General features: G+C 44.3%; 1 protein-coding gene across 8 annotated transcripts in view; it reads right to left on the bottom strand.

Annotated features, from left to right (window-relative positions):
* CPNE5 (copine 5) overlaps positions 1-23,557 on the bottom strand; it is a 213,656-nt gene that overhangs the window by 58,640 nt on the left and 131,459 nt on the right. For 7 of the 8 annotated variants that reach the window (XM_053246512.1, XM_053246513.1, XM_053246507.1 and 4 more), the window contains 2 exons: positions 8,045-8,086; positions 7,018-7,093 (listed from right to left, as the gene is read on the bottom strand). In XM_053246512.1, coding sequence (XP_053102487.1) covers positions 7,018-7,093; positions 8,045-8,086 — 118 coding nt within the window. The other variant, XM_053246514.1, reaches the window with a different exon arrangement.

Below are 23,557 nucleotides of genomic sequence, written 5' to 3'. Positions count from 1 at the left end.
ACTTAAGTACACACATTCAATATGGTCCAACACTCTAACAGGGATCCTGGTAAGGGAAAGGATATTCTTATAGACCACAGCCACTCCACCTCCCCGCTCACGGTCCCTCACCCACTCCTCAACAGAGTACCCTGGAGGGAGAAGCTGGGACCACACTGGGCCCCCAGCCTGGTCTCTGTAATACATACCAGGTCTGCCCCTTCATCCAGAATCAAATCATGGATGGTTTCTGATTTATTCTGGACCGATCTGGCATTACAGAGGAGCAAGGTGAGGTACCAAGGGTGGTCGGCACTGCTCCCCAAGGTTAAAGAGCTGGCAGGACAGCCAGAAGGGGAAACAGCTATTAGATTTCCAAGTCCCCTTCCCCTGTAACAGCCTGCTGACCTGCCAACGTTACTTCTTCTGTTCCCCATCACCTCTGGAATGGTCGCCCCAAAGTCAGTGAACACGCCCCCAAAGTCAGTGAACATCTCCAGGTAGGCCCAGACACATCCTAGGTCTATCTCACCCAGGACAAATTAAAACAGAAGCCCCACAATTAAATGCCCCCCACCACATACAAATACCTGGGCCAAGAGACCTGGCCCTCACCCTCGCTGTCCCCCGAAGTGGCTCCCCCAAAGGGGCAACCCCCTTCGGTGTCACTCCTTTGGTGGGGACCCCACCGGTGGCGGGCCAGCTGCCACTGGCAAAACCCTATATAGCCCTGAGCAGGCAGCTCTAGGCAGATGGAATCCAGGAAACTGCCAAGTCACCCTCCTCCCCGGGCTCCAGTTCTGCAAGGCACAGCAGAACTCAGCACAGCACCCAGTACTGGGGGGCAGATAACAGACAGGGGGGCAGCAGGAGAAGCAAACAGGCAGACACCCAGTCTCTCACCCTGGGGTCTACCTAGGAGCAGATGTTGCCTCTCCTCTTCTCTCTCCTGCAAGCTTCTCCTAGATTTGGCTCCTAGATTTGGCTCCTAACAAGCAAATTGTAAAGGGGAGCAGATGCATACCATCCCTAATCCTGAGTAGACTGCATAGTAGAAATTAACTAAAGCAGGTTAACTCACTCTCAAGGCCAATTTGCACTCAGGGTGAACTGCCTTGTTTCCCCCCACCTTTTGCAAAAAGGATAGCAGCTAACTAATGGGCCAATTAGTTTCACAGGGAAGAACACAGATAAGGCTTGCAGAGGCAAATCTCCCCCTGCTCCCTACCCCGCCACAAAAGAGGTTGAGCAAGCAGTATGAACTTAAGAGATGTTAGGTTCATTAAAAATAATGATTAGATTACAGGACTTTTTCGTCTATGCAGATTCCTCTTCTCATGTCTATGCACTCTATTTTCATAACAAAAGCTTTGGCATACCTCAGCAAGTCCTGCATTGTCACACTCAGGAAGAAAGATCAGCAACAATGGGATCCTTGCTGGCCCCTCCCAACACACCTGTCATACAGCAACAGTCAATTCGAATTTGCCCCCAGGATATGTATTTGGATATACAGTGGTCCCTCTACTTACGAAATTAATCCGTTCCGAATGCACATTTGTAAGTTGAAAAGTTCGTAAGTCGAAAAGCAGTTTCCCATAGGAATGCATTGGGAACGGATTAATGCGTTCCGGAGCCTAGAAAAAAGACCCAGACCCCCAGTAAGGCTTGCAAACTGCACAGGAACATTTCTTTTCAAGAATAAGCAGGCAGTAAACAGGCAGGCAAGTCAAGGAAACCGCATGTAAAATTCGTAAGTCGAGGAAACCCCATCTAAAAATTTGTAAGTCGAAAAAACCGAATCTAAAACCGGATCTAAAACTGCCGTTTGTAACTCGAAAAATACTTATGTCGAGTAGTTCGTAAGTCGAGGGACCACTGTACAATTACATGATCCAGCGTGCTCCTTACAATTTGTATGCCCTGTGAGATCTTTGCGCTCTCTTGGAGTTACCATTAGCTTTTTGGGTGATTTACTACCCACTGGCCATCATGCAAGGCTGTGTTCAGTATTTCATGCCGCTCTCCAGATTGGCTTTCTTGCCCAGCCTGACCTGCCCAGTCTTCCTAGCTAACTTAGGAAGCTGGTTCCACAGAGGAAGCACCCTCCTGGAATCACCTCTAATGACTAACCTCTCCAGCCTTCCTGCACCTGCCTTGGCCCAACCTGTTCCTGAGGAATGAAGTTCATTGGGGAGTCCCTGGAGCCCTCCATCCAGAACAAGTGACATGAGCCTTCACCCCTCCTTGGGCCCAAATTCTATCTCTACCCCACTTCCTTAAATCCAACCACCTCCTTTTCTAAAAGCCTCTTTCTCTTGCCTGCCTGGGAGCTTACACAATTAGGACTCTAAGCTAAAATGCCTCATTGCAGTCAAATGTATTTCTGATAGTAATATTGCTTTAACCACACATTTATGTCCTCTGTACTCCCTCCTTATAATAAATACCTTCTTTTTATTTTGAAACTTAAAACCTGTCTCACTCCACTCATTTCCTGAGTCCACAACTTTGTGCAAATTAAAACTAAAGTGAAACTGTTCCTTTCTGAGCTAATTTCCCCACATGATCCCAAAAGGGAGATTTCAGGGTGTTTGCCAATCACCCCGGAGCAGTTTCAATCAAAATTATCAGATGACACAGGGCAGTTCTGGAGGCAGCGCAAAGCACTGAAATTCACTCCCATCTGCTGTGTCCAAGGCTGTGTAGCCAGAGTGTAACAAGGACAGCTCTTCATTGCCCAGGCACATATTTCTGCTGTCGTGCCAGTAGGCTGAACTGGATGTCAGTCTCCCTTACAAAACTAGCAGAGCTGTGTACAAGTTCTGCTGCCTCTGACATCTTCTACCCATTGCCTGAGATCATATGCTCAGAGACAAAATTCAATACTTAGAGGCAGATATTTTTGCAAACAGTCACAGACAAGGGGTAAATATTCAAAAAGAAATGGGGTTGGGGACAGAAAGAAGAAAAAGAGAGAACAAAATGCAAAAATGATAGTTATGCTACAGATTACAACACAGCCTGGATTATTTCCAGATAGCGGGTTTACTGCGAGCTTGAATTTGCAAAAAAAAACCAACCCCAAAACCCAACGCAAAAAGGGGATTTTTTTTACCCCGGACAGAAATCCGGCTATGCTCTAACAGGCAATGAAAAACCCAAGTCATGTGTGAAGTCCTTCCCAATAGCTTACAGGGACTTCAGGGTAAATCTGGCTGATATGTGAATGCACACCCTCCATTCCAAAGGTGAAGCAAACTAAAAGCTCCATCTGGAAATGCTGCTGGCATTCTCTACATAGCTTGGGCAATAAGCTACTTACCAGGGGCGTAGCAAGGTTGGAGTGGGCCCAGAGACTATTTTAAAACTGTACCCCCACACCCCCACCCCTGGTCACTGAAGCTCAGCTCATGAAGTAAAAAAATCTTAAATGAGGTGGAATAGTGGTTTTTTAAATATAAATACACACACACACACACACACACACACACACACACACACCCCTATCTGCCACAATAGAACATCATCCTAAATTTTTTTTAAAAAGGTTTTGTAAATTGTGGACGATGCAAGTCATTTAATGGTACTAGAGAAAGACATGCTGTTCTGGTAGCTCCAGGTCATCAATTTCGGAGGATAAATACAACTGAAGGAAGCCCGGGTGGGTGAGCGGCTGGGGGAGTCAGTCCTGTGACTTGCCTCTGGGGTGCCCCCCAAGGCAGTGGGCCTCCAGACAACTATCTCCCCTTGCCTTATTATAGTTACGCCCCTGAGACTTACTACGCTGAGGACCCATTGTTAAAACTCAAAATGCTTTTTCTTTTTTAAAAAAACCTGTTTGCAGGTTTAAAAAAAGCGTTCCTAATAACTACATAATATATTATATTCAGGACATATTTTATAAAATTGAAACGGATTTATAGAAAAGAAAATATGTTAATAATAACCTGGCAAAAAATGGGAGGTCAACAGAAACACTTCCTATGAATCTGCATGCAAACTCATATTTCCAAGCTCTGTTAAATAATGTGTGTATTCCTCAGCAGAACAAAGACTTATCGAGATCTCTGAATGCAGAAGAATAAAGGAAAGAAAGAGACTGCAGACAAATGTTCAGTTAAAAATAATCTCAGCCAAACAAAAAAGGCTTTAAAAAAGATTATTTACTAAAGTACCCAATATAACTAAAAATCTTTGGAAAAGAGTTGCCAAGTTCCTTTCCCATTATTTGCATGAGCGCTCCAAATGTAAGCATTTTAGAAATATAGTTACATAGGTGACATTTTCTAGAATTTCCTCTATTTGTTTGGTTTTAGCTTAAAGTATTAACTACTGTATATATTAGTATACCAGTATTAGTATAGTATTAGTATTAACCCCTGCTAACTTGGCAAAGAGGCACCTTTTAATGTGGTGATTCTCATTATTTAGCAGGGGGAGAGTAACTGGCCCTATCCACCCCCAGCACAGTACCTCCAGCGACTGTTCCTGGTTTCTATCTTATGTTTCTTTTTAGACCATGAGCCCTTTGGGGACAGGGAGCCATCCTATTTATTTATTATTTCTTTGTGTAAACCGCCCTGAGCCATTTTTGGAAGGGCGGTATAGAAATTGAATGAATGAATGAATGAATAATATATTTGCTTCAACTGTGCTCAAGAAATCAAAGCTTATCAACCGTCTTCAGATGTATTTCCCATTTGTTTGGGGGAGTATAACACATTGCAGCTAGGTTTCTGCTTTAGATAATCTTCTCTGGGATCTTTTCCATATTCTATAGAAATGCAAGTTTCTGCTCCTCAGTCTCCATCACAGTTTTTAGAAGGCAGGTTAAACTATGTTTTTTAATTCAGGCTTTTATATAAGGTTTTATATAATGCTTTTGTTGATGTGGCCTTCTGTGCACTGCATTTTACTGTCCTATTGGGTATGTGTTTTCCAGTTTGGTACCATTTTTGGTACTCAAGTTTAATATTTGTACTATTTTTAAGCATCATCTCATATCACACGGGAGATGGCAATGGTAAATCTCCCTGTATTCTACCAAAGAGAACCACAGGGCTCTGTGGTCACCAGGAATCAACACTCACTCAATGGCACACTTTACCTTTACTATTTTTAATTGTGAAATTTGTATTGTTTTAAAATGTGTTGTGAACCACCTTGGGATTATTTTTAATGAAAGGCAGTATATATTTATAACAATAAATGAATAAATACAATATAATTTTCATTTATATTACATAAACATAAAATAATCACTGCAGAAACAAGGGAGGGGGGATCTGTACCTCTCCTATAATTCCAACCTCACTGGTTTATTTTATGTAGTTCATCATGTGACTGTCAAAAGCAGCAATTCACCAGCTTTTCAGCCACTTGAAAGATAAAGAGATGCTGCCAGTTCACTTAAGGGGATGATTTCACAGTCCGCAGGAGAGACAACAACTATTGCTCCCATAGATCCTAACATTTCTCTGTTGAAACAGATTGCCCCAGCAAGAAAGTTATACCCCTTCCTTTTTATGCAGAGTTTAAATCATACATAGCTGTACAATAAAAGTGAACTCCAAAGTGCAGAACTGGCCATATTTCTGTTGTCACAGCAGAGAGCAGTATCACTGACAAAACTGAGTCCAATTTTGCACAGCAGCTCCTCACTAAATCTCTCCTTTTTGGGGGTGTTATTACACAAATAGCCACATTTAAGCGCTTTGGGCTGCATCATCAGCCAGGAGAAACCAATGGTGTGTTGATTCCCACTAGCCTTAGTTATTCAATATATCTTCAACCACTTCTTCATCCTTCAGACTCCATCCTAAACATAACTTTTCTCTTTCCCCGAAGATAATTGCCCAAACAGATGGACTTGCTCAAAGCCATCTTTTTTGTTGACACTATAGCAGAATGGAATGAGGGCATTTGAGTTGGCTAGGTTACAGATGCAACCTTTGAGATACACCAGATTCAACTGGCTCTGGGGTATATGAATCCTGGGATCAAAGAGTGGCTTGCAATAGTATCTAAAATCCATGAGTGGCCCATACAGGCAGGGTGGGGCAGTAAATGAGACATAGTAGGTGAGGCTAATTCTTGTTTTCCTCCCCACCACCCCGGCCACCTTGCTTAGATGGCACTCCATCTATGATGCTATAGCACAGCAGTTTCCAATTAGGGGTATATGAACCCCTGGGGTACTTTCAAGGCTTGTAAGGGGTACCCAGAGCCCTCCCACTTTCCTGACTCACTGACCAGTGATTAGAACACAGCCCTGTTGCCTCCTGATCAGAAGACTTGGCTATTACAGTCACTGGCTTAAGGTAGTTAGGAGGTTCTAAAATTAGTGGGACCAGTTGACTTGTCCTATTAATTTCCATGGGCGTACTCATGAGTAACTTATTCTGGATGGAAGCCAGTGACTGTAATAGCCTGTCTCATAAATGTCACACAAATTTGTGTGTCTGCATATTCACACACACACACACACACACACACACACACACACACACACACACAAAATCTCGATGGGGTACCTGAGCTGAAGGTTTCAGACAAAAGGAGTACACTTGTTTAAAAAGGTTGAAACCACCTTCTGCAACAAATACAAACTTTAATGCTATCATATCTGTTGCTACTTTGTTTCCAGGGTTTAGAAGACAGGGATTCCTTCTCCCCATCTTAATTTCTTGCCTCAGCTGGTTTCACGATGATGCTCTGAAGGGGAAAGGGCAAGGACCTCTATGACACCTGGGCAATGACACTGTGCTCTGACCCCATGGGCTCTATGACCCCTGTCTAGGGAGCGGGGTAGAGGTCTCAGAGCTCACAAGGAGCCACTTAGCTGCTGCTATAGTGAGTGAACCAGTCAGCTGGAAATGTGGGATGCTGGCATAAGATTGCCCCGTAAAGGTTCCACAGATTGTGTCCCAACTCAGTGGTTTTATGGCTGAAGGATCTCAGTCACCTATTACTATCAAGTCATCTTCTCTCCTGATGTTGAGGGATACCTTGAGGCCTCATAGACATTAAACTTACCTCATAGACATTAAACTGGCTTTGTCCTCGTGCCAGTTCTCGATAGCTGGTGGTAAACTCTCCAATGAAGTCATGACTGTTAGTGGGAAATAAATCCTGTGAGAAAGGCTGTAAAACAGAGGCGCTCTCAGCAGTTCCTTTCTCGATGGGTATATTTTCTAATGAAATCATACAAATGGTCTCAGCAAGTAAATGACATTGAGGCTGTTCTCACAAGCAGCCAAGAGCGGGCTAAGGCAGCCAAGCCCGCTCATGGCTGCTTGTGAGAAGCAGTAGGAGGTAACAGCTGCCCCTGCTGTGGAAAACCCACCTGTGGAGTCCACGTTCAAAATGAGGTTAAGAGAGCAAGTGATCTCTTAACCTCATTCTTTTGGTCATTTGTCAGCCCCGGCTGCTTGCAGCCAGGGCTGGGAGACGACAGGGCTCCCGGCTGGCATCGAGGGAACCCCCATAATGCCCCGCGCACTAGCTCGGGGCATTATGGGAGTTCCAGGGGGTGGGGTGATGCCCCCAGCCCCCCAACTCCCCATGCTGCTTGAGGAGGCAGCTGCACATCTGGGTGCGAGATCTCCACGCCTAGACGCTTCAAGTGGATCGTCTGCGGGGGAGGTAAGCTTTTGAAGCCTTCCTCCCCTCGCCCCTTTTGAGCGCTTACTCCAATGGTGAGAAAGGGCTCATTATCAGCCAGAGATGAGCAACTCCCCTCGATGCCCTAATTCCTGTGTTTTCTGCACGTTTGGGAGGGGATGTAGAGTGCAACTCCCACCTGTAAGGACAACATAGGAAGCTATATAAGCTGTGCCCTTTAACTGAAAGCATTGTTAAGAATATTTATATACTGTGTTGATTTGTGATGCTAAAGGGCTATCTTTTTCACAGACTTTTTGCTTCCTTGAAGTTTTTAAAGAACCAAAAGCATGCCACAAGTCTATGTACTCCTGCTCCATCCCTTTCATTTTAGTCCAACATCCCCAGTCAGAAAGATTTTTAATGGCTTTTAAAATAAAATAATCTGAATTCTACTTACCTGCCATCCCGGTCCCAGTCATATACTTCCACCTTTATAGTTCTGAAAAATATGGGAAGAACGGTAATTCACAAAACAAGTTCTTTTTGTATTGTTACCGCTTCAGTTTCTTTCTCTCTGTGGAAACCATTGGCAAGAAAAGTGTCAAGCTGTAGGTTGGAGATAAAATTTGCCCTTCGCCAAAAGAGAGATAAAAAAGAAAGAAAATGAGAGCAAATACAAAGCCAAGATGGGATTTTTCTGATATTAAAGCTGTGTACTGGCTTCTCTACAAGGGACAGAAATTTATGTAAGCCTGCAATGGCATTTCTTAGCCACTTTACAGTGAGGCCTCTGTACACGAATGTAGATGATGTGTTGACATCATTAGTTCTCCCAGTGCAAGGCATGACTTGACTCCAGTTTCTCCCTCTGTCAATTCAACAGGCAAAGTTTCTTGCCTCCCTTTAGTCCCCTCGCTAAGCAATTTAAAGCATCTCCACTGATCAAGATAATCCTGCTCCTTCCCCTTTCGTAAATGATTTGTTTTTGTTTGTCTTTAAACAATGAACAAAAGTGAATGCTGCGATGTGAACACTCTATATTCTTTCTTAGTTACCCTTGGGAAGGCTTGAACAGTCTGAAGCTTGATTAAGTGGGTAGCCTGCTGTGGCAAAGTTTGTGAGCCTCTGGTTTGTATCATTTGACCCTTCCTGACAACTCAAGGCCCGACTCGCTTACAGCAATGCCAGGTGTACTCCTTGCTCCTAAGAAAGCAATGGAAATGCTGGCCATAATAACTTTCCCCTCCCCACTCCCTATATCATATCCCCAGCCGCTGGATTGTTGTCAAGAAATGCCCCTGGCTAGCTGGCTTCTTAAACTCCAGTTAGAAGAGTGACAGTGATTAATTCGCCTGTGGCTCTATGTATGTTGACGGGTGACATCTGAATTCTCAGGGGCATCGGAGTGGGCAGAACAGCCGCATCACACTTTGAGCTACAGTTGGAGCTCATTTGCAGAGACTGTGCCACATCCCCAGTGACCTTTTGAATTGCTTTTTAAATGTGTGCAGTGCCTCTTCAAGCCAGCTGGTCCGCCATCAAACTACTGCTCTGGCCAGCGAGTTATAGAAAGCAAACAAGTTATAAGATATGCAGCAAAGCTGGGTAAGGAAGAACAATCCCAATCTATGGTCAAGGTTATAGCCAAGAGTACATTAGCATATATTTATAACAGGGACAGTCAGCAGAGGATGTGTGAGGCCCCATAATAATAAAAAGCCTTCATTAAGACAAAATCATATCAACACTTAACAAAGAATTCAGTGAGCTCAACAAAAGAAGAAACGGATCCAGTGTTCTACAAACCATTAGAAATGGAGCTCACATAAAACCATTCAGAAAACCAGTGGCGTGTTGCATTCATAACAAGATGAGCAGCAGTTTGGCAAGTGGGAATCAAGGCTTGTGAAGGGCTCAGCTCAGACTGGACGTTGGCACAAAAGGCTAGCGTTTTTCCAGCCAGTTACTGTCATTAATAACAACCCATTTTATTGTTTTTCATGTAAACTGCTTTGTGAACTTTTTGTTGAAAAGCAGTATATAAAAAGTAGTAGTAGCCACAGTAATAATACCACCAGCAGCAGCATTAAACAACTAGGTTCAAAATAATCTGTGGCCGAGGCCCCAAGATTTGGCCAAGTAATGATTTTCTCCTGCAAATATTGGATAAGAACATGCTCAAAGCCAATGACAGCCATATTTCTGACAAAAAAAAGTCTGAGGAAAAGGTCCCTTTAAATGCCCTCTCCTGCATGCTGATCCCCCTGCCCCACAACTATTTTAGTTAAGAACAAGTTGTTCTAGTAAGAATTAATCAGCCTACTTTCCTTTCACAATCTCTACATCTGGACTAAATCCGGTGCAAATAAAGGCCCACAAGTTAGATCTCTTGCACCTCAAATGTTCATGTATCCACCATCTTGGATCGGGTGGATATCATCATTACAAACCGCACCATTGAGGTATCCCTGTGTGCCATTCACTACAGCTGTTCCAAATTTGGTTCAAATTGGTTTGACAGTCCTCAGGTTACTGCACTTGTGCCTCAAAAGTTTATGCATCCACCATCTTGGTTTGGGGTAGGTGACATCATCACAAACTACACCATTGGGGCATCCCTTCCACTCAGCTGTCCATTCAGCTGTAGCAAATTTGGTTCATATCGGTTAGACTGTCCACAAGTTAATGCAATTGCGCCTCAAAAGTTTACGTGTCTGCCATCCTGAATTGGGGTACAATATTGGGGCATCACTATGTGTCCTTTCAGCTGTATTTCTTTCCCCCATATTAGGGGGATGGAATATTGCTAGTTTGTACCTGTCCCTTCCCCTCCCTTGTTCCCACCAAATCAGGCTTTTAAAAACATTTAAATTTTGTTGCCATCAAAATATTTGATGTGGCTTTCAGTGTCTTCTGCTCTGCACTGTTGCTGATCATTAATTAATCACTTCTTGCCATAGACTGTAATGAGGAATACTACAGAACTTACAACTTTTTAATTTCTTGTCAAAATGGGATGAAAATTGCATGCATGGGAGAGCATTTTGAGGCCACTATGCCACTCACATTTCAGGCAGATAGGTGTGGAGGTTTCTATGAACACACACTTTAAAGCTTTGAGGTTTGACTTTCAGCTATTTAAACTGTCATAATTAGAGAAGTTGGAATAGAAAAGATGTTATAAAAACAACAACCTTCAATTACCATCCAAATACATCCACAGTCCTACTACAAAACCCGTGATCCCATTAACAGGAATGAGGTTTACATCTGAGTAAGGATGAATGGGAGCAGCTTTATTTTAAAAACAAAAATAGAGGTGGAAGAATATTGTAATAGCAATAATACTAGCTTCAGGTTTTGTTTTTTAATTGCAAAGGACAACAACCAGAAGCAGCAAAGGTGTGCTTAGATGTAGAAGAGAGGGGGTGTATCCAGGTAGGGTATTGGAACCTTTCAATAAACTATCACTTATGCAGAAAACATTACTCCTCAAACCCAGACATGGCTATCATCCATCTAAATCTTTCCTCATCATGACAGTTGTTCCACTAGCATAATGAAGTCAGAATAACTGATCAACAAAAAGAAATGAGTGTTTCATGGAAGTAAAACAAATCCCACACGGGATGTGGAGAATGTCATCTGGATGTCCCTCATTAACAAGGGCTCTTACTGAATCACGAATCTTCAACAGGAAGATAGAGACAATCATTTTACCACATATCCCCCAGTTCTCTTTCTGTCTAAACTAAAAAGCCCTAATTACATATCTTTCTCTTCACAAAGAAGATTATCTACCATCTTAAACTCCCACCTTCCATAATTTTAGTTAAGTTTTCCTATGCCTTCTAAAATTCTATATAGTTTTTAAAAGGCTGGAGGACTAGAACTGCTTGCAGTATTTTAAGTGTGGGTGCATCAGAGATTTATAATAGTGTATTGCATTATGATACTGGCTCTAACTCGTAGTTGGCATGGAAACTCTCTATGGGATTGAAATGATCTACATCAGGGTTTCTTAACCTTGGCCCCCCAGATGTTGATGGACTACAACTCCCATCATCCCCAGCCACAATGGACATGGCTGAGGATGATGGGAGTTGTAGTCCATCAACATCTGGAGGCCCAAGGTTAAGAAACCCTGATCTACATAATAACCTAATGTAGACATAGCAGCCAGGTGCAACTGGTCTTCCATGTGGAAAAGGAAACCTGTAGACTGAACCTAACTAGAGGAAATTAGCTGTGAGCAGTCCAGGAAGCTCTATGACCTTGCATGGGCTGAAGCCATACCTGGACTGTGAAGACTGGATGAAATCATGCTCCCAGTCCCTGTCATAGGGACTTGTTTTGTTTTTAAACCTCTGAACAGGCAGGTGAGCGCTACCCATGGGTTGTAGAGTCCAAGTGGACAACACTGATAATAATCTCCTGTCCTGGATGAGGGGGAAGCACTGCCACTACTCTGATTTCTTAGATGGAGTTGGAGGCGGCATTTGGACAGATAATCAACATTCATACTGTCTGGAATAGCAGCCAGCCCAGGCATGGAAACACAGGCAGTCAAAACGTTCAAAACTGTCCAGGCGGCAACCCTAAACTGCCAGGATGTACCTTCTGTTTGCTGGGGGGCGGGCAGGGAGACATGGATATTGTTCAGCCTTCTGCTCTCTACTTTATCTCCTTCTAGTCTTCAAATGTCAAACATTTTTTAATGCCAGATTCTCGTGCCACTTTTCAAAGGGTTAAATGAATTAGATGACGATATCACATTCATTTCCTACCCTTCAACATTTTGGAGATGAAAAAAATGTACTCCCATGTACTTGTCACACTCCTCTTCTCATACCAAAGATAACTGCTTGAGGGTCCTTCCCCAGCCACAACTGCACACCCTGCTGAAGACTTCTCCACTGGCCATATAAAACATGCTTGTTCATTTGAATAAGATATATTAGAGAAACATAATTGTCCTCTATTGGGTTCAGATCCTCAAATCACCAAGCTTGCTGGATGATCTTGGGCCAATCAGGGCCTGACATCCGCACTGTGCATGCAGAGCCCCCAAAAGCACTCATGCAGTGGCTACAAGCCCACTTCTGAAGTGCATTTACTTGAGTGTGGGTGGGTATTTTTGTGTGTGTGATTTTCATCTAGCTCCCCTTGTCCTATAAGCACTCTCTGCAACCTGCAATTATGTCCCTGATTGCTGCATGATCCTCAGGGACATAACTGTGAGTTGCACAGAGAGTTTCTGGGGAAAAGAGGGATTGGAGAAAATCCACCCACCCCCGCCAAATGCAATTTAGAAGCAGGCTTGCAGCCATTGCATGTGTATGTTTTTGGTCTCTGCATGCACAGTATTAGTGTGGATGTTGGCCACTGTCTCAGCCTAACCTACCTCATAGGGGTAGGTTCTGGTCTTCTTGAGCCCTTTGGAGGAAGAGTAGTATAAATAAGAAATAATATATTATCATACTTAATTCTTCAGAACAAACACCACTAGTACACTACATGGCATTAGGGCCATTCACATCCATGTGTGATAGAATGAAATCACACACATCCCACCCCCTGGCCTCAGAAATCTAACTTCTGTAGACCAGGTGCAGAGAACTAAAACCTTAAGAATAGCAACTCTACAACGCATACTGACAACATTTTTAAAAGGCTTCACTCAGATCCAGCAATAGGAAAGACAGGAACAAAATGAGGACAATGTTTTACTGGAGACAGGTATCTGAACATTGGGTCCATCCTAATAAGCAGGGACCACTGAAGTGTATGGAGTTTGTGTCATATGGTGAATATGCCATTCTAATGTTTCCTTCTGTGATGAAATCTTGCATTTGTCACAAGAGTGAACATCTAGTTTCCCATTTCAACTTTTACCATATCAGTGAGCCACAGAGTGTGAAGTTGAAGAAGGCTTCTCATTTACAGACTAGAACTCTATTGGGCAATTAATACAATTGACATTAGAGTAGGAGAAGTCTCCATAATTGGGAGTTGGATGTGCTCCCGATTTTTGATCGTGTGTTAGCTAAAAACGAGGTCAGAGGTGGGGAACTTAATCATCAGTCATACCCTAGCTGGGTTGGAAGACTTCTCTGCCTACCTCATTCCAAAGCTATGGACAGAATCTGGGTAGGACATGCTCATCCTACCCAGCTGGGGCATGGCTGACAATCAAGCTCCCCACCTCCGATCTTGTTTTGATTGTTGATTGTGTGAACTGCCCTTATATCTGCAAACTTTCAGGTTGACTAGACAGACGGTTTAGATTTTATGAACAATAAAATGTTCAGGGCTTATAGTGATAGAATGTTGAAACAACTTTTCATCTTGACTATATTGGCACTAGTGTGCCAGTATAAATGAAGAGGATACAAGATGGCAGCAGATCTGAGATAATGCCAGATGCAGGAATTTCTTCCACATGTACAAGCACCTGCTCTTTAGGTAGCCAGCATCTGTAGCGTTTGTGACCTAACTACTGTCAATTGCAACCACAGGAGAAAGGGAAAGTTAATACTTATAGCACACTTTCAATCAGGAGATAGAATGAGGGGAAGATTGCATTTGTTGTCTCGGTCTGTGACTAGCTTGGTCCCGGTGTCATACGTTTCCATGGAAACTAACCTAAAAATATGCCACCTAAAATGGGGGATGGGAAGGCCCACGCAGCAGTCAAAGCAAACTAATTAAAGATCCAGTGCAGGAATTGCAACGATATTGAAAATCATCATCATCACTATCATTTTTTTCACTTGTTAAGATGCAGATTAACAAGTTAAAGACGGAGGGAAATAACTGTTTCAGGGAGAGAATGCTGAAATGTCCACAAAACAGACTAGAAAGAAGGTTCTGCTGAAAAATGGGATTCTTCAGGCCATGTTTCCATGTGACAGTGCTCAGGTGCAGCATGACTGTTGGCAACTCTTGCCTCTCGGATATTGGCTTAGGCTTAAGATGCAGAATAAACATGAAAACGAGGGTACAAACTGTGATCTTGCACACAGATCACAGTTTTGGTCCAAATCACAGATCTTTTGTGACCAATTAGGAATTACCTTTCATATGCTTCAGAATCTAAGAATAATCAGATCCAAAAATGTAATTACAAACACTTTTGTTTTAGCAATTAGTTAAAGATGAGTCCAATTACAAAAATACCCTTCTTTTTAAAAGATCCCGCTCGCTGTTCCCCTCCCTGCGGCGCAGACCTCAGTTCATGTACATCCCTACACTACGTAAGAACTTTAAAGATCAAATGACAGGATAATTGGTGTAGAACAGGGCTGCTCAACTTCGGCCCTCCTGCATATGTTGTTCCACAACTCCCATAATCCCTAACCATTGGCCACTGTGGTTGAGGATTATGGGAGTTGTAGTAAAAAAAACCAACCAAACAGCTGAAGGACCAAAGTTGAGCAGTCCTGTTACAGAATAATGAAAAGAAGACTAAACTATGAACCTGGATATCCCTGTGAAAGTTGAAGAGTCCTAGTGGCAGCCTATAGGACCCTGTGGAAGCACAGGTCAGGTTGGCTCAACACTAAAACACCTGAAACAAATGGAGGAAGAGCCACACCCTTAAGGAAGTTACACCCTACTGCCCTACCTATTTAGGCCACTGAGGAAAGCGTTCCCCCCACTGACTGACCCAGAGGGAGTGCTCGTAGTGCGATATCGGACTGCGAATCTGAGCACCAGCCTGTTCCAGCATCTTCGCAAATGCATGGAATCATGGCCCCATAAAAGCATTTTTTGGTGAACCACACAAAACATACAAAATTGCTTTTTAGAGTGTACCTTCCCAGGATGAACCAGGAACAGATGGCACACGAATGTCCCCAGAATCCAATTTGCAGCAGTGGCATCTCACACACATCCCAAGAAATTTGCACCTACTGGTTTCCCTTCACAATAATAATAGAAGGTCCATGGTTTCCCAGTTTATTTCACGCATTTTTATCCTGTCTTTCCTCGGGCAGGAGCTCAGGGCAGCATACATGTCCCCCACATCCTTATTAATCTTACAACAATCCTGTAAAGCAGATTAGATATTGACTGACCCAAGGTCACTCAATTAGTTTCATGGTCAAGCAGGGATTTGAACCTGGATCTTTTCAGTCCAAGTCCAATGTTCTATCCTCTACAGCTGAAATTCGGAAAATTAGAATATCGTGCAAAAGTCCATTAATTTCAGTAATGCAAATTAAAAGGTGAAACTGATATATGAGACAGACGCATTACATGCAAAGCGAGATAAGTCAAGCCTTAATTTGTTATAATTGTGAAGATCATGGCGTATAGCTCATGAGAACCCCAAATCCACAATCTCAGAAAATTAGAATATTACATGGAACCAAGAAGACAAGGATTGAAGAATAGAACAATATCGGACCTCTGAAAAGTATAAGCATGCATATGTATTCTGTACTTGGTTTGGGCCCCTTTTGCAGCAATTACTGCCTCAATGCGGCGTGGCATGGATGCTATCAGCCTGTGGCACTGATGAGGTATTATGGAAGACCAGGATGCTTCATTAGCGGCCTTCAGCAATTCTGCATTGTTTGGTCTCATGTCTCTCATCCTTCTCTTGGCAATGCCCCATAGATTCTCTCTGGGGTCAGGTCAGGCAGGTTTGCTGGCCAATCAAGCACAGTATACTGTATACTTTTCAGAGGTCCGATATTGTTCTTTTCTTCAATCCTTGTCTTCTTGGTTCCATGTAATATTCTAATTTTCTGAGATTGTGGATTTGGGGTTTTCATGAGCTGTATGCCATGATCATCACAATTATAACAAATTCAGGCTTGACTTATCTCGCTTTGCATGTAATGCGTCTGTCTCATATATCAGTTTCACCTTTTAATTTGCATTACTGAAATTAATGGACTTTTGCACGATATTCTAATTTTCCAAGTTTCACCTGTATGCTATACCACACAATACTGCCTTTCACAGTTCTTTCTTTCTCTTTCACAGACTCTGTCTACTCCTTTTCAACTGCACTATGGCCTCCCTTCCGTAACCTATGTTGCAGTCCAATCCCTTCCCCAAATGTTCCAAATTCTGTTATATCACAAAATCTGCAGCTTGATTTGCATAATATATTCTGATCACTGTGCTATCTCTGTATTTCAGTTTCTTGTCACAATATATAAGGGTTATTTCTTATGCAGTGAACACAGCTTGCTTACTAGGGTGTTCCTTGGTTTGGTTTGTTGTTGTTGTTTTTTGGCCATTTATTTCCTTACTGACAGCTGTAAATATGCCTCTATTTACTATTTGTCATTTGTTGATGAATAAATGGCAAATCCTAAATATAACTCATTTAGAATAAAATGTCAAATGCACCTGTGCTTTTGGGTTCCAACAGTAACAGACAGGAGTGCAGTTCCAAAACTCATGCAGACCAGTACAAATCCATAAACCACTGAGACAAAAAGATGGCAAATGGTTGTGAATGGCAAAAAAAGAAGCTCTTCTCACAATCACGGAGAAGAGCTCCTCGGCAGTGTGCAGGGAGAGTGGGTTTGCCTGACCCTCCCCGCAGATGATCACTCACCCTTCACTAGGTGGGAGGATTGCCCGCCCAGACGAGTGGCGGCTTCCCCAGCGGCTTGCCCAGAAGCTCCAGGGGCTGGATGTAAGGAAGCACCGCTGTGTGACCCCCCCGCCCCAATAATTCACCACATGAGTGCGCGGTGCATTACTGAGATCCATCCCAACCCACCCACCCACCCCGAGTGTGCCCACTGCAGCACGATCAAGAAAATGAGGTCAAGGGTGCACTCACTCCCTTAACCTCATTTAACTAGGTGGCCCACTTTGGCAGGTTTGCCACCCTGTCACCACCGGGATTGAGCCCAATCCTGGTGGTTCACACGAGCGTGCAAAACCAGGCTGGGCTTCCTTTGCCCAGTTTTGCATGCTCATGTGAATAGCCTCAAAGTGTTTTTGAAAAGTCAAATCTAAACATATGGACTCATATTCACAGCAACACCATCAGAAGAAAATTAGTGCAAGTAGGTCTTGGTTCTGTTGTAGCCCCTTGAACCTGCAGAGAAGGTGTAACCAAGGTTTTGAAGCCTTCCACAATGGCGTGGGTTGCATCTCTGCTGGGGGAAAGGGAGAGCCTGGAAACCAGTGGAGGATGGCTTCCACTAGTGGTGCTCTACCCAGTTTCCAGGCTCTCTCCGCTCCCCTTGCAGTCACCCATGAGATACCTGAAGGGCTGCCACATAGAAGGAAGAAGGACCTGTTCTCTATTGCTTCTGTGGGCAAGTGGAATAGGTTGAAATTGCAAGGAAGCAGATTCAGGCTAGGCATAAGGAAAAGGGATATCCTAAATGCAAACACTGATTGACACTGGAACAGTCTGCATCCTCAGAGCTTTTCAGTCAGAGGCTTCAGACAGTATTCATCTGTCCAAGATACTGTAAGTGATTCCTGTACTAAGCAGGGCATTGGACTAGAAGACCACCCTCCAAGAACCTTCCAGCTCTAAAATTCTGTGGCTGACTTCCTGACTAAATCCCTCAGTGGAAGTCTTGTTGAAGTTAAGTGGTCACTTTAGAATAACTCCTGAGTAGTAATATGAGTATTACTAGGAGAGGAGAGCTGGTCCTGTGGTGGCAAGCATGACTTCTCCCCTTAGCTAAGCAGGGTCTCTGTGCTGGTTGCATATGAATGGGAGACTTGATGTGTGAGCACTGTAAGATATTCCCCTTAGGAGATGGAGCTGCTCTGCGGAGCGCATCTAGGATCCAAGTTCCCTCCCTGGCATAGGTACTAGGGTACTAAGATAGCGGAGGCTAGCCCGATTTCGGCCCATCATGTGAACCACTGGGCTCAGCTGCGTGCCCGGTGGTTCCTAGGTGGGTAACTCACCTAAGTACCCCTCCCCTAAAACCAGGTTTGTGGAGCGAGCGCTCCGCAAACCTGGTTTTAAAGATCATGAGTAGCTGCGGTGCGGCTCCACGCCGCGGTTACTCACGAATACACCCCCAGAGGGGAGGCAAAAAGCCACCTCCTGGCTCTGGGGGTCTCCATACTGGAGCTTCCAGGGGCCACGTGGCCCCCTGAGCTCCCCAGCCCCCTCCCTGCTCGTGTGTGGGGAGAGCAGGCTTAGCCCACTCTCCCCACTCACCCTTCTAAACTGGGTCTCACTGATTGTGAGACCCAGCTCCGGCAGTCATCTGGAACACTAAGGTATCCTCTTAGACCCACAATTAAATCTAGCGCACAAGTCAGAATAGCTCCTAGATGAGTTCGCATTTATTTACTTATTTATGACTTTGCATTTCCAGATCCTCTGTTTGGAGACTGTACAAGGAAGACCCAAAGGGTCCCAGAGTCAGAATGATACTGTCTCTGTGACTGCAGCAAAACTGAAAGCTTTCTTCACTGTTTCTTCCCTTAAATTTTCTATTCTTCATAAGGAACAGGTGGTTCTTTTCCCTTCTGGATAAAAATTATTTCCTTACAGCAGCACAGGTGGTTGATGTCTCACTTGCAAATAAAAAACCTACAAATTATTTGAGCCATCTCAAAGTAGAAGCTAAATTTAGGCAAGTGGTTGGACTTAAATAGTGTCATTGGCTGATATGATACATCAATGGAAGTAGCCCTGAAACACCACAAAAAGGCTAGAGCTTTACAGCCCTCCTAGCCTAGTTCCACATCCCAGCAGCAGTGGAGAGGGGGGGTAGGGTGAGATTTTTGCTTCTTTCCCCTCCACACAAAAGCTGCCTTAGCTGCCAGGAACATGTCCATGAGGGCTGTATATGCCTATTATTTTATGTAAAGGTAGTTCACATTTTACTTTGAGTGTGTGTGTGTGTGTGTGTGTGTGTGTGTGTGTGTGTGTGTGTATTTCAGTGAAGTATGGTCCTCGCTACCACTGTAATGCAGAATTGTAGATGCTGAAAATTCATGGTAAAAAGGGAAGGCTAAACCCCATCAGTGACAGGCATCCCCATTCTTTCTCTTGACCCACTCCCAGACTCCTGGCCTGCTAACCGTCACTACTTCAGTTTTGTTAGGATTCAGTTTTAATCAGCTCACATGTATCCCTAACCACAGCCACAGCCAAACACTGAATAAGCCCTGAGACTTTAGGATCTGGTTGAGTTGAAAAGGAGCCATATAGCAGTGAGTCCTTAGCAATATAGAAGTCTTAGAACCCATTCACAAGACCAGGTGGGGCAGGAGGGAGGCTGCACTCCATGTGCCCTCCCCCCAGACAATCATTTCAGATGTTGTCTGTGTGTTGCGGCACACCTGATGATCTGTGCTGCTCCACTGCAGGGCAGAGCTCCAGAGGCCGGGCTGACGCATCCTGTCCTCCAGGTATCCCACAATGCACCGCACGCAGAGCAGTGCTCTAGGTCCCTGTCTCTGTGTCTCCCCAGCTAAACATAGTCCAAGGAGACACATGGCCCTGAAGTTTGGGTTAATGGTGTGGTGGCGCTGTAAACCCAGTTTAAAAAGCCAGGCTAGGCGGCACTACCCCACCGAGATCGGGCCCAATCCTGGCGGTTCTCACATGCAGCCTAATTCAGGCTCAGCTTCCCTAGCCCGGGTTAGGCTGTGTGTGAGAACAGCTTCATAGAATCACAGAGTGATCTCCGGACTCAGTTACTCATAGGAACATAGGAAGCTGCCATATACTGTACCATAGGTCTATCTCGCTCAGCGTTTTCTTCACAGACTGGCAGCAGCTTCTCCAAGGTTTCAGGCAGGCATCTCTCTCAGCCCTATCTTGGAGATGCCAGGGAGGGAACTTGGATCCTAGATGCTCTCCCCAGAGCAGCTCCATCTCCTAAGGGGAATATCTTACAGTGCTCACACATCAAGTCTCCCATTCATATGCAACCAGCACAGAGACCCTGCTTAGCTAAGAGGACAAGTCATGCTTGCCACCACAGGACCAGCTCTCCTCTCCTAGTAATACTCATATTACTACTCAGGAGTTATTCTAAAGTGACCACTTAACTTCAACAAGACTTCCACTGAGGGATTTAGTCAGGAAGTCAGCCACAGAATTTTAGAGCTGGAAGGTCCTTGGAGGGTGGTCTTCTAGTCCAATCCCCTGCTTAGTACTTATCTCCAAGCTTCTCCAAGGTTTCAGGCAGGAATCTCTCTCAGCCCTATTTTGGAGATGCCAGGGAAGGAACCTGGAACCCTCTGCTCTTTCCAGAGTGGCTTCATCCCCTGAGGGGAATATCTTACAGTGCTCACACTTCTAGTCTCCCTTTCATAGGCAACCAGGGCAGACCCTGCTTAGCTAAGGGGACAGGTCATGCTTGCTACCACAAGACCAGTGAGTGTGTGGTGCATTAATGATATCCCAGCAGTGATGGGCAGACGCCTGGCACTTCACACGAGCAGGGAAGCGAGTGCTCCCTTAACCTCATTTAAGAGGGTGGCTATGCAGGCAGGTTTGCCACCGCAGCTTCACACGTGCAGGCAAGAGCGAGCTTGACTGCCTTAGCCCGCTCTAGGGTGCGCATGTGAAGAGTCTCCTAATCTAATTGGGCTATTCCTAACAAATTAGGAATAGCCTTCTTAGGAACAGCTTCTTTGAGCTATGCTCTGGTCATAAATTCAACCACTGACATATATTAGCAAGCCATGACAACTTCCAAATTGTTCCTGGAGACATGAGTCTAGAGGGACTCATATCAGAGATGGTGACAATAATTAAAGTAGACGGTAAGCCTTCAGGGCAATAAAAAGGGCTCTCGTGTACTTTACACAGGGTGACATGACATCAAGTAGCATCAAGAGTTGCCTCAATAAAAATATTTTGCAAAATGTACCACATCCCAATTCTAGTCCAACCATTAGGTAAATCCCTTTTGCCCATTATGGCAGAGTTTTCATACATGCAAATAAAGCAAGCAGTCTTTGTGACCCTCTAAATCTCCGCTTAGCAAAACATTGGGCCAAATAATGAAATAATTTGAACTGGTAAATGGAGTAAGACTCTTCTCTTCCTGTAGGGGTGCTCCTTTTATGAGGGGAGAGGAGGCAGTCACTTCAGCTGGTAGATTATTGGGGTGCTTACAGGAGAGCAAGATGCCCCCCTGGACTGGAGCAGTTCTTCAGGACCAATCTGACCCTTGCAAACTTTATAAGGAGCGCTTAGGAATATTCAGAGATGTGCTGCCTGAATCAGAGCCACCTAATGGCACAGTAGGGAAGTAACTTGCCTAGGGAGCAAAAGGTTGCTGGTTCGAATCCCCGCTGGTATGTTTCCCAGACTATGGGAGACACCTATATCGGGCAGCAGTGATACAGGAAGATGCTGAAAGACACTGAGGCTATTCTCACAATCAGCCAAAATCGGACTAAGGGAGCCTAGCCCAATTTCGGCCGAGCGTGAGAACCTGCAGGTGAGCCTTGCAGGTGAGCCCAGTTTCTTCAAAGCGGGTGACCCGTTTTTGTAGCCCTTCCCTTAAACGGGGTTAGCAGAGCGAGCGCTCTGCTAACCCCATTTTTGTGATCGTATATTGCTGTGGCGTGGCTCCACACCACGGCAAGACATGAGGAGACCGCAGCCGGGAGGCTGAAACAAGCCTCCCGGCCCTGGGGGTCTCTCCAGAATCCTGGACCTTCCGGGGGCCGCACAGCCCCCAATCCCAGCAGCCCCCACCAGCTCCGTGATGGAGCTGGCAGTCGTGTGGGCGGCCAATCCAGCCGCCCAGGGCTGCCAGCTTGATCGTCTGTGGGGACAGAGCCCGCTCTCCCTGCAAACCCCCTTCTAGCAAGTCTCACTAATAGCACAACTTTACTTTACTGCCTGAATCTGAAGCAGCATACAGTCATCATCAATAGACCTTTCCTCCATGGATTTGTTCATATTTCATGTGCTTTCGATAGCAAACACCAGTGGAATACCAGTGTACCTCAGTTGCTGTGTAAAGTGTGAAGGGCTTCAAATTAATTATTCACAAGAAACCATTAGGCCAATAAACAGAATGGTATATTGCTCATTTTTGCCCCAAACTAAAGATGCTGAGGCTTGTTTGCTCTGAAAATACTCAGAGACCTTCAAAAATAGAATTATAAATGTGCAAAAGACTCAAATTTTATTTTAGATGTGTTACATCACACTAGCAATGGGGAAAGGCACGCGCTTCCTTTCCACATCACTGAAGGCTTCTCCCTGGCCATGCTCTGCAATAGGCAAGAACCATGTACAGGGGACCTGAGGAGACTTGGCCTCTTAACCTTTTGTGCTGACCTCTTCAGCTATACTTTTTAGAAGATAAAATAAAGAGCTTGATTCGGCTGAAACTGGGGAGACCCAAGGGGTGGAGTTCGTGGATTTCATTGGCTTCCCTGCTACCTTACCTCCCATAATTCAAGCACTGAATAATAGTGCAACTATGTTATTTTAGACCTAGAAAAATATGTCCAATAGGCCTTATTCGGCATGTGGATTTCTTCCTTTCTTTTTTTAAATTATAGAGGAATGTATTTTATGTGATGCATTTGCTTTAAACTTTCTGAAGTCCAGGTGAAAAATAATGGCAAAAAATAGTATTAGAAATAAAAGGAAGGCAAAGCATTACGAGGAAACGGAATATGGTGTCAGTTTCAGTTTCTGGTGGATGACTGGGCACAATACAAATAGGAATGAGGTGATATATGTTATTGATTTGAGAGAGTGTAAGGGACCAAGTTACACAGAACTCATAATCATGAAACAGAATGAAGAGTGGTGCCAGCTCTTCCAAGTCCTGCTACGGTATCTTAATCATTGTTTCAGCCTTCCACTGGAAAACAGCATTCTCCTCACCAACTAGAAAAGTGGAAAACAGTATTTTCATCTTTTGGATTATGCTGAAGTTTGCACTATGTGCAGCTGCATTTTTGTCATCAGGGGCTACTGATATGAAATGAGCATTGCAAATGTGCAGCATGGCTGAGCTTTTAATCATTGGTA

Source organism: Hemicordylus capensis, chromosome 4, assembly GCF_027244095.1.
Source record: "Hemicordylus capensis ecotype Gifberg chromosome 4, rHemCap1.1.pri, whole genome shotgun sequence".
NCBI classification, from domain to species: Eukaryota; Metazoa; Chordata; class Lepidosauria; order Squamata; family Cordylidae; genus Hemicordylus; species Hemicordylus capensis.
Note: the sequence above shows the minus strand (reverse complement) of the source record. Positions and strands in the feature narration are given on the sequence as shown.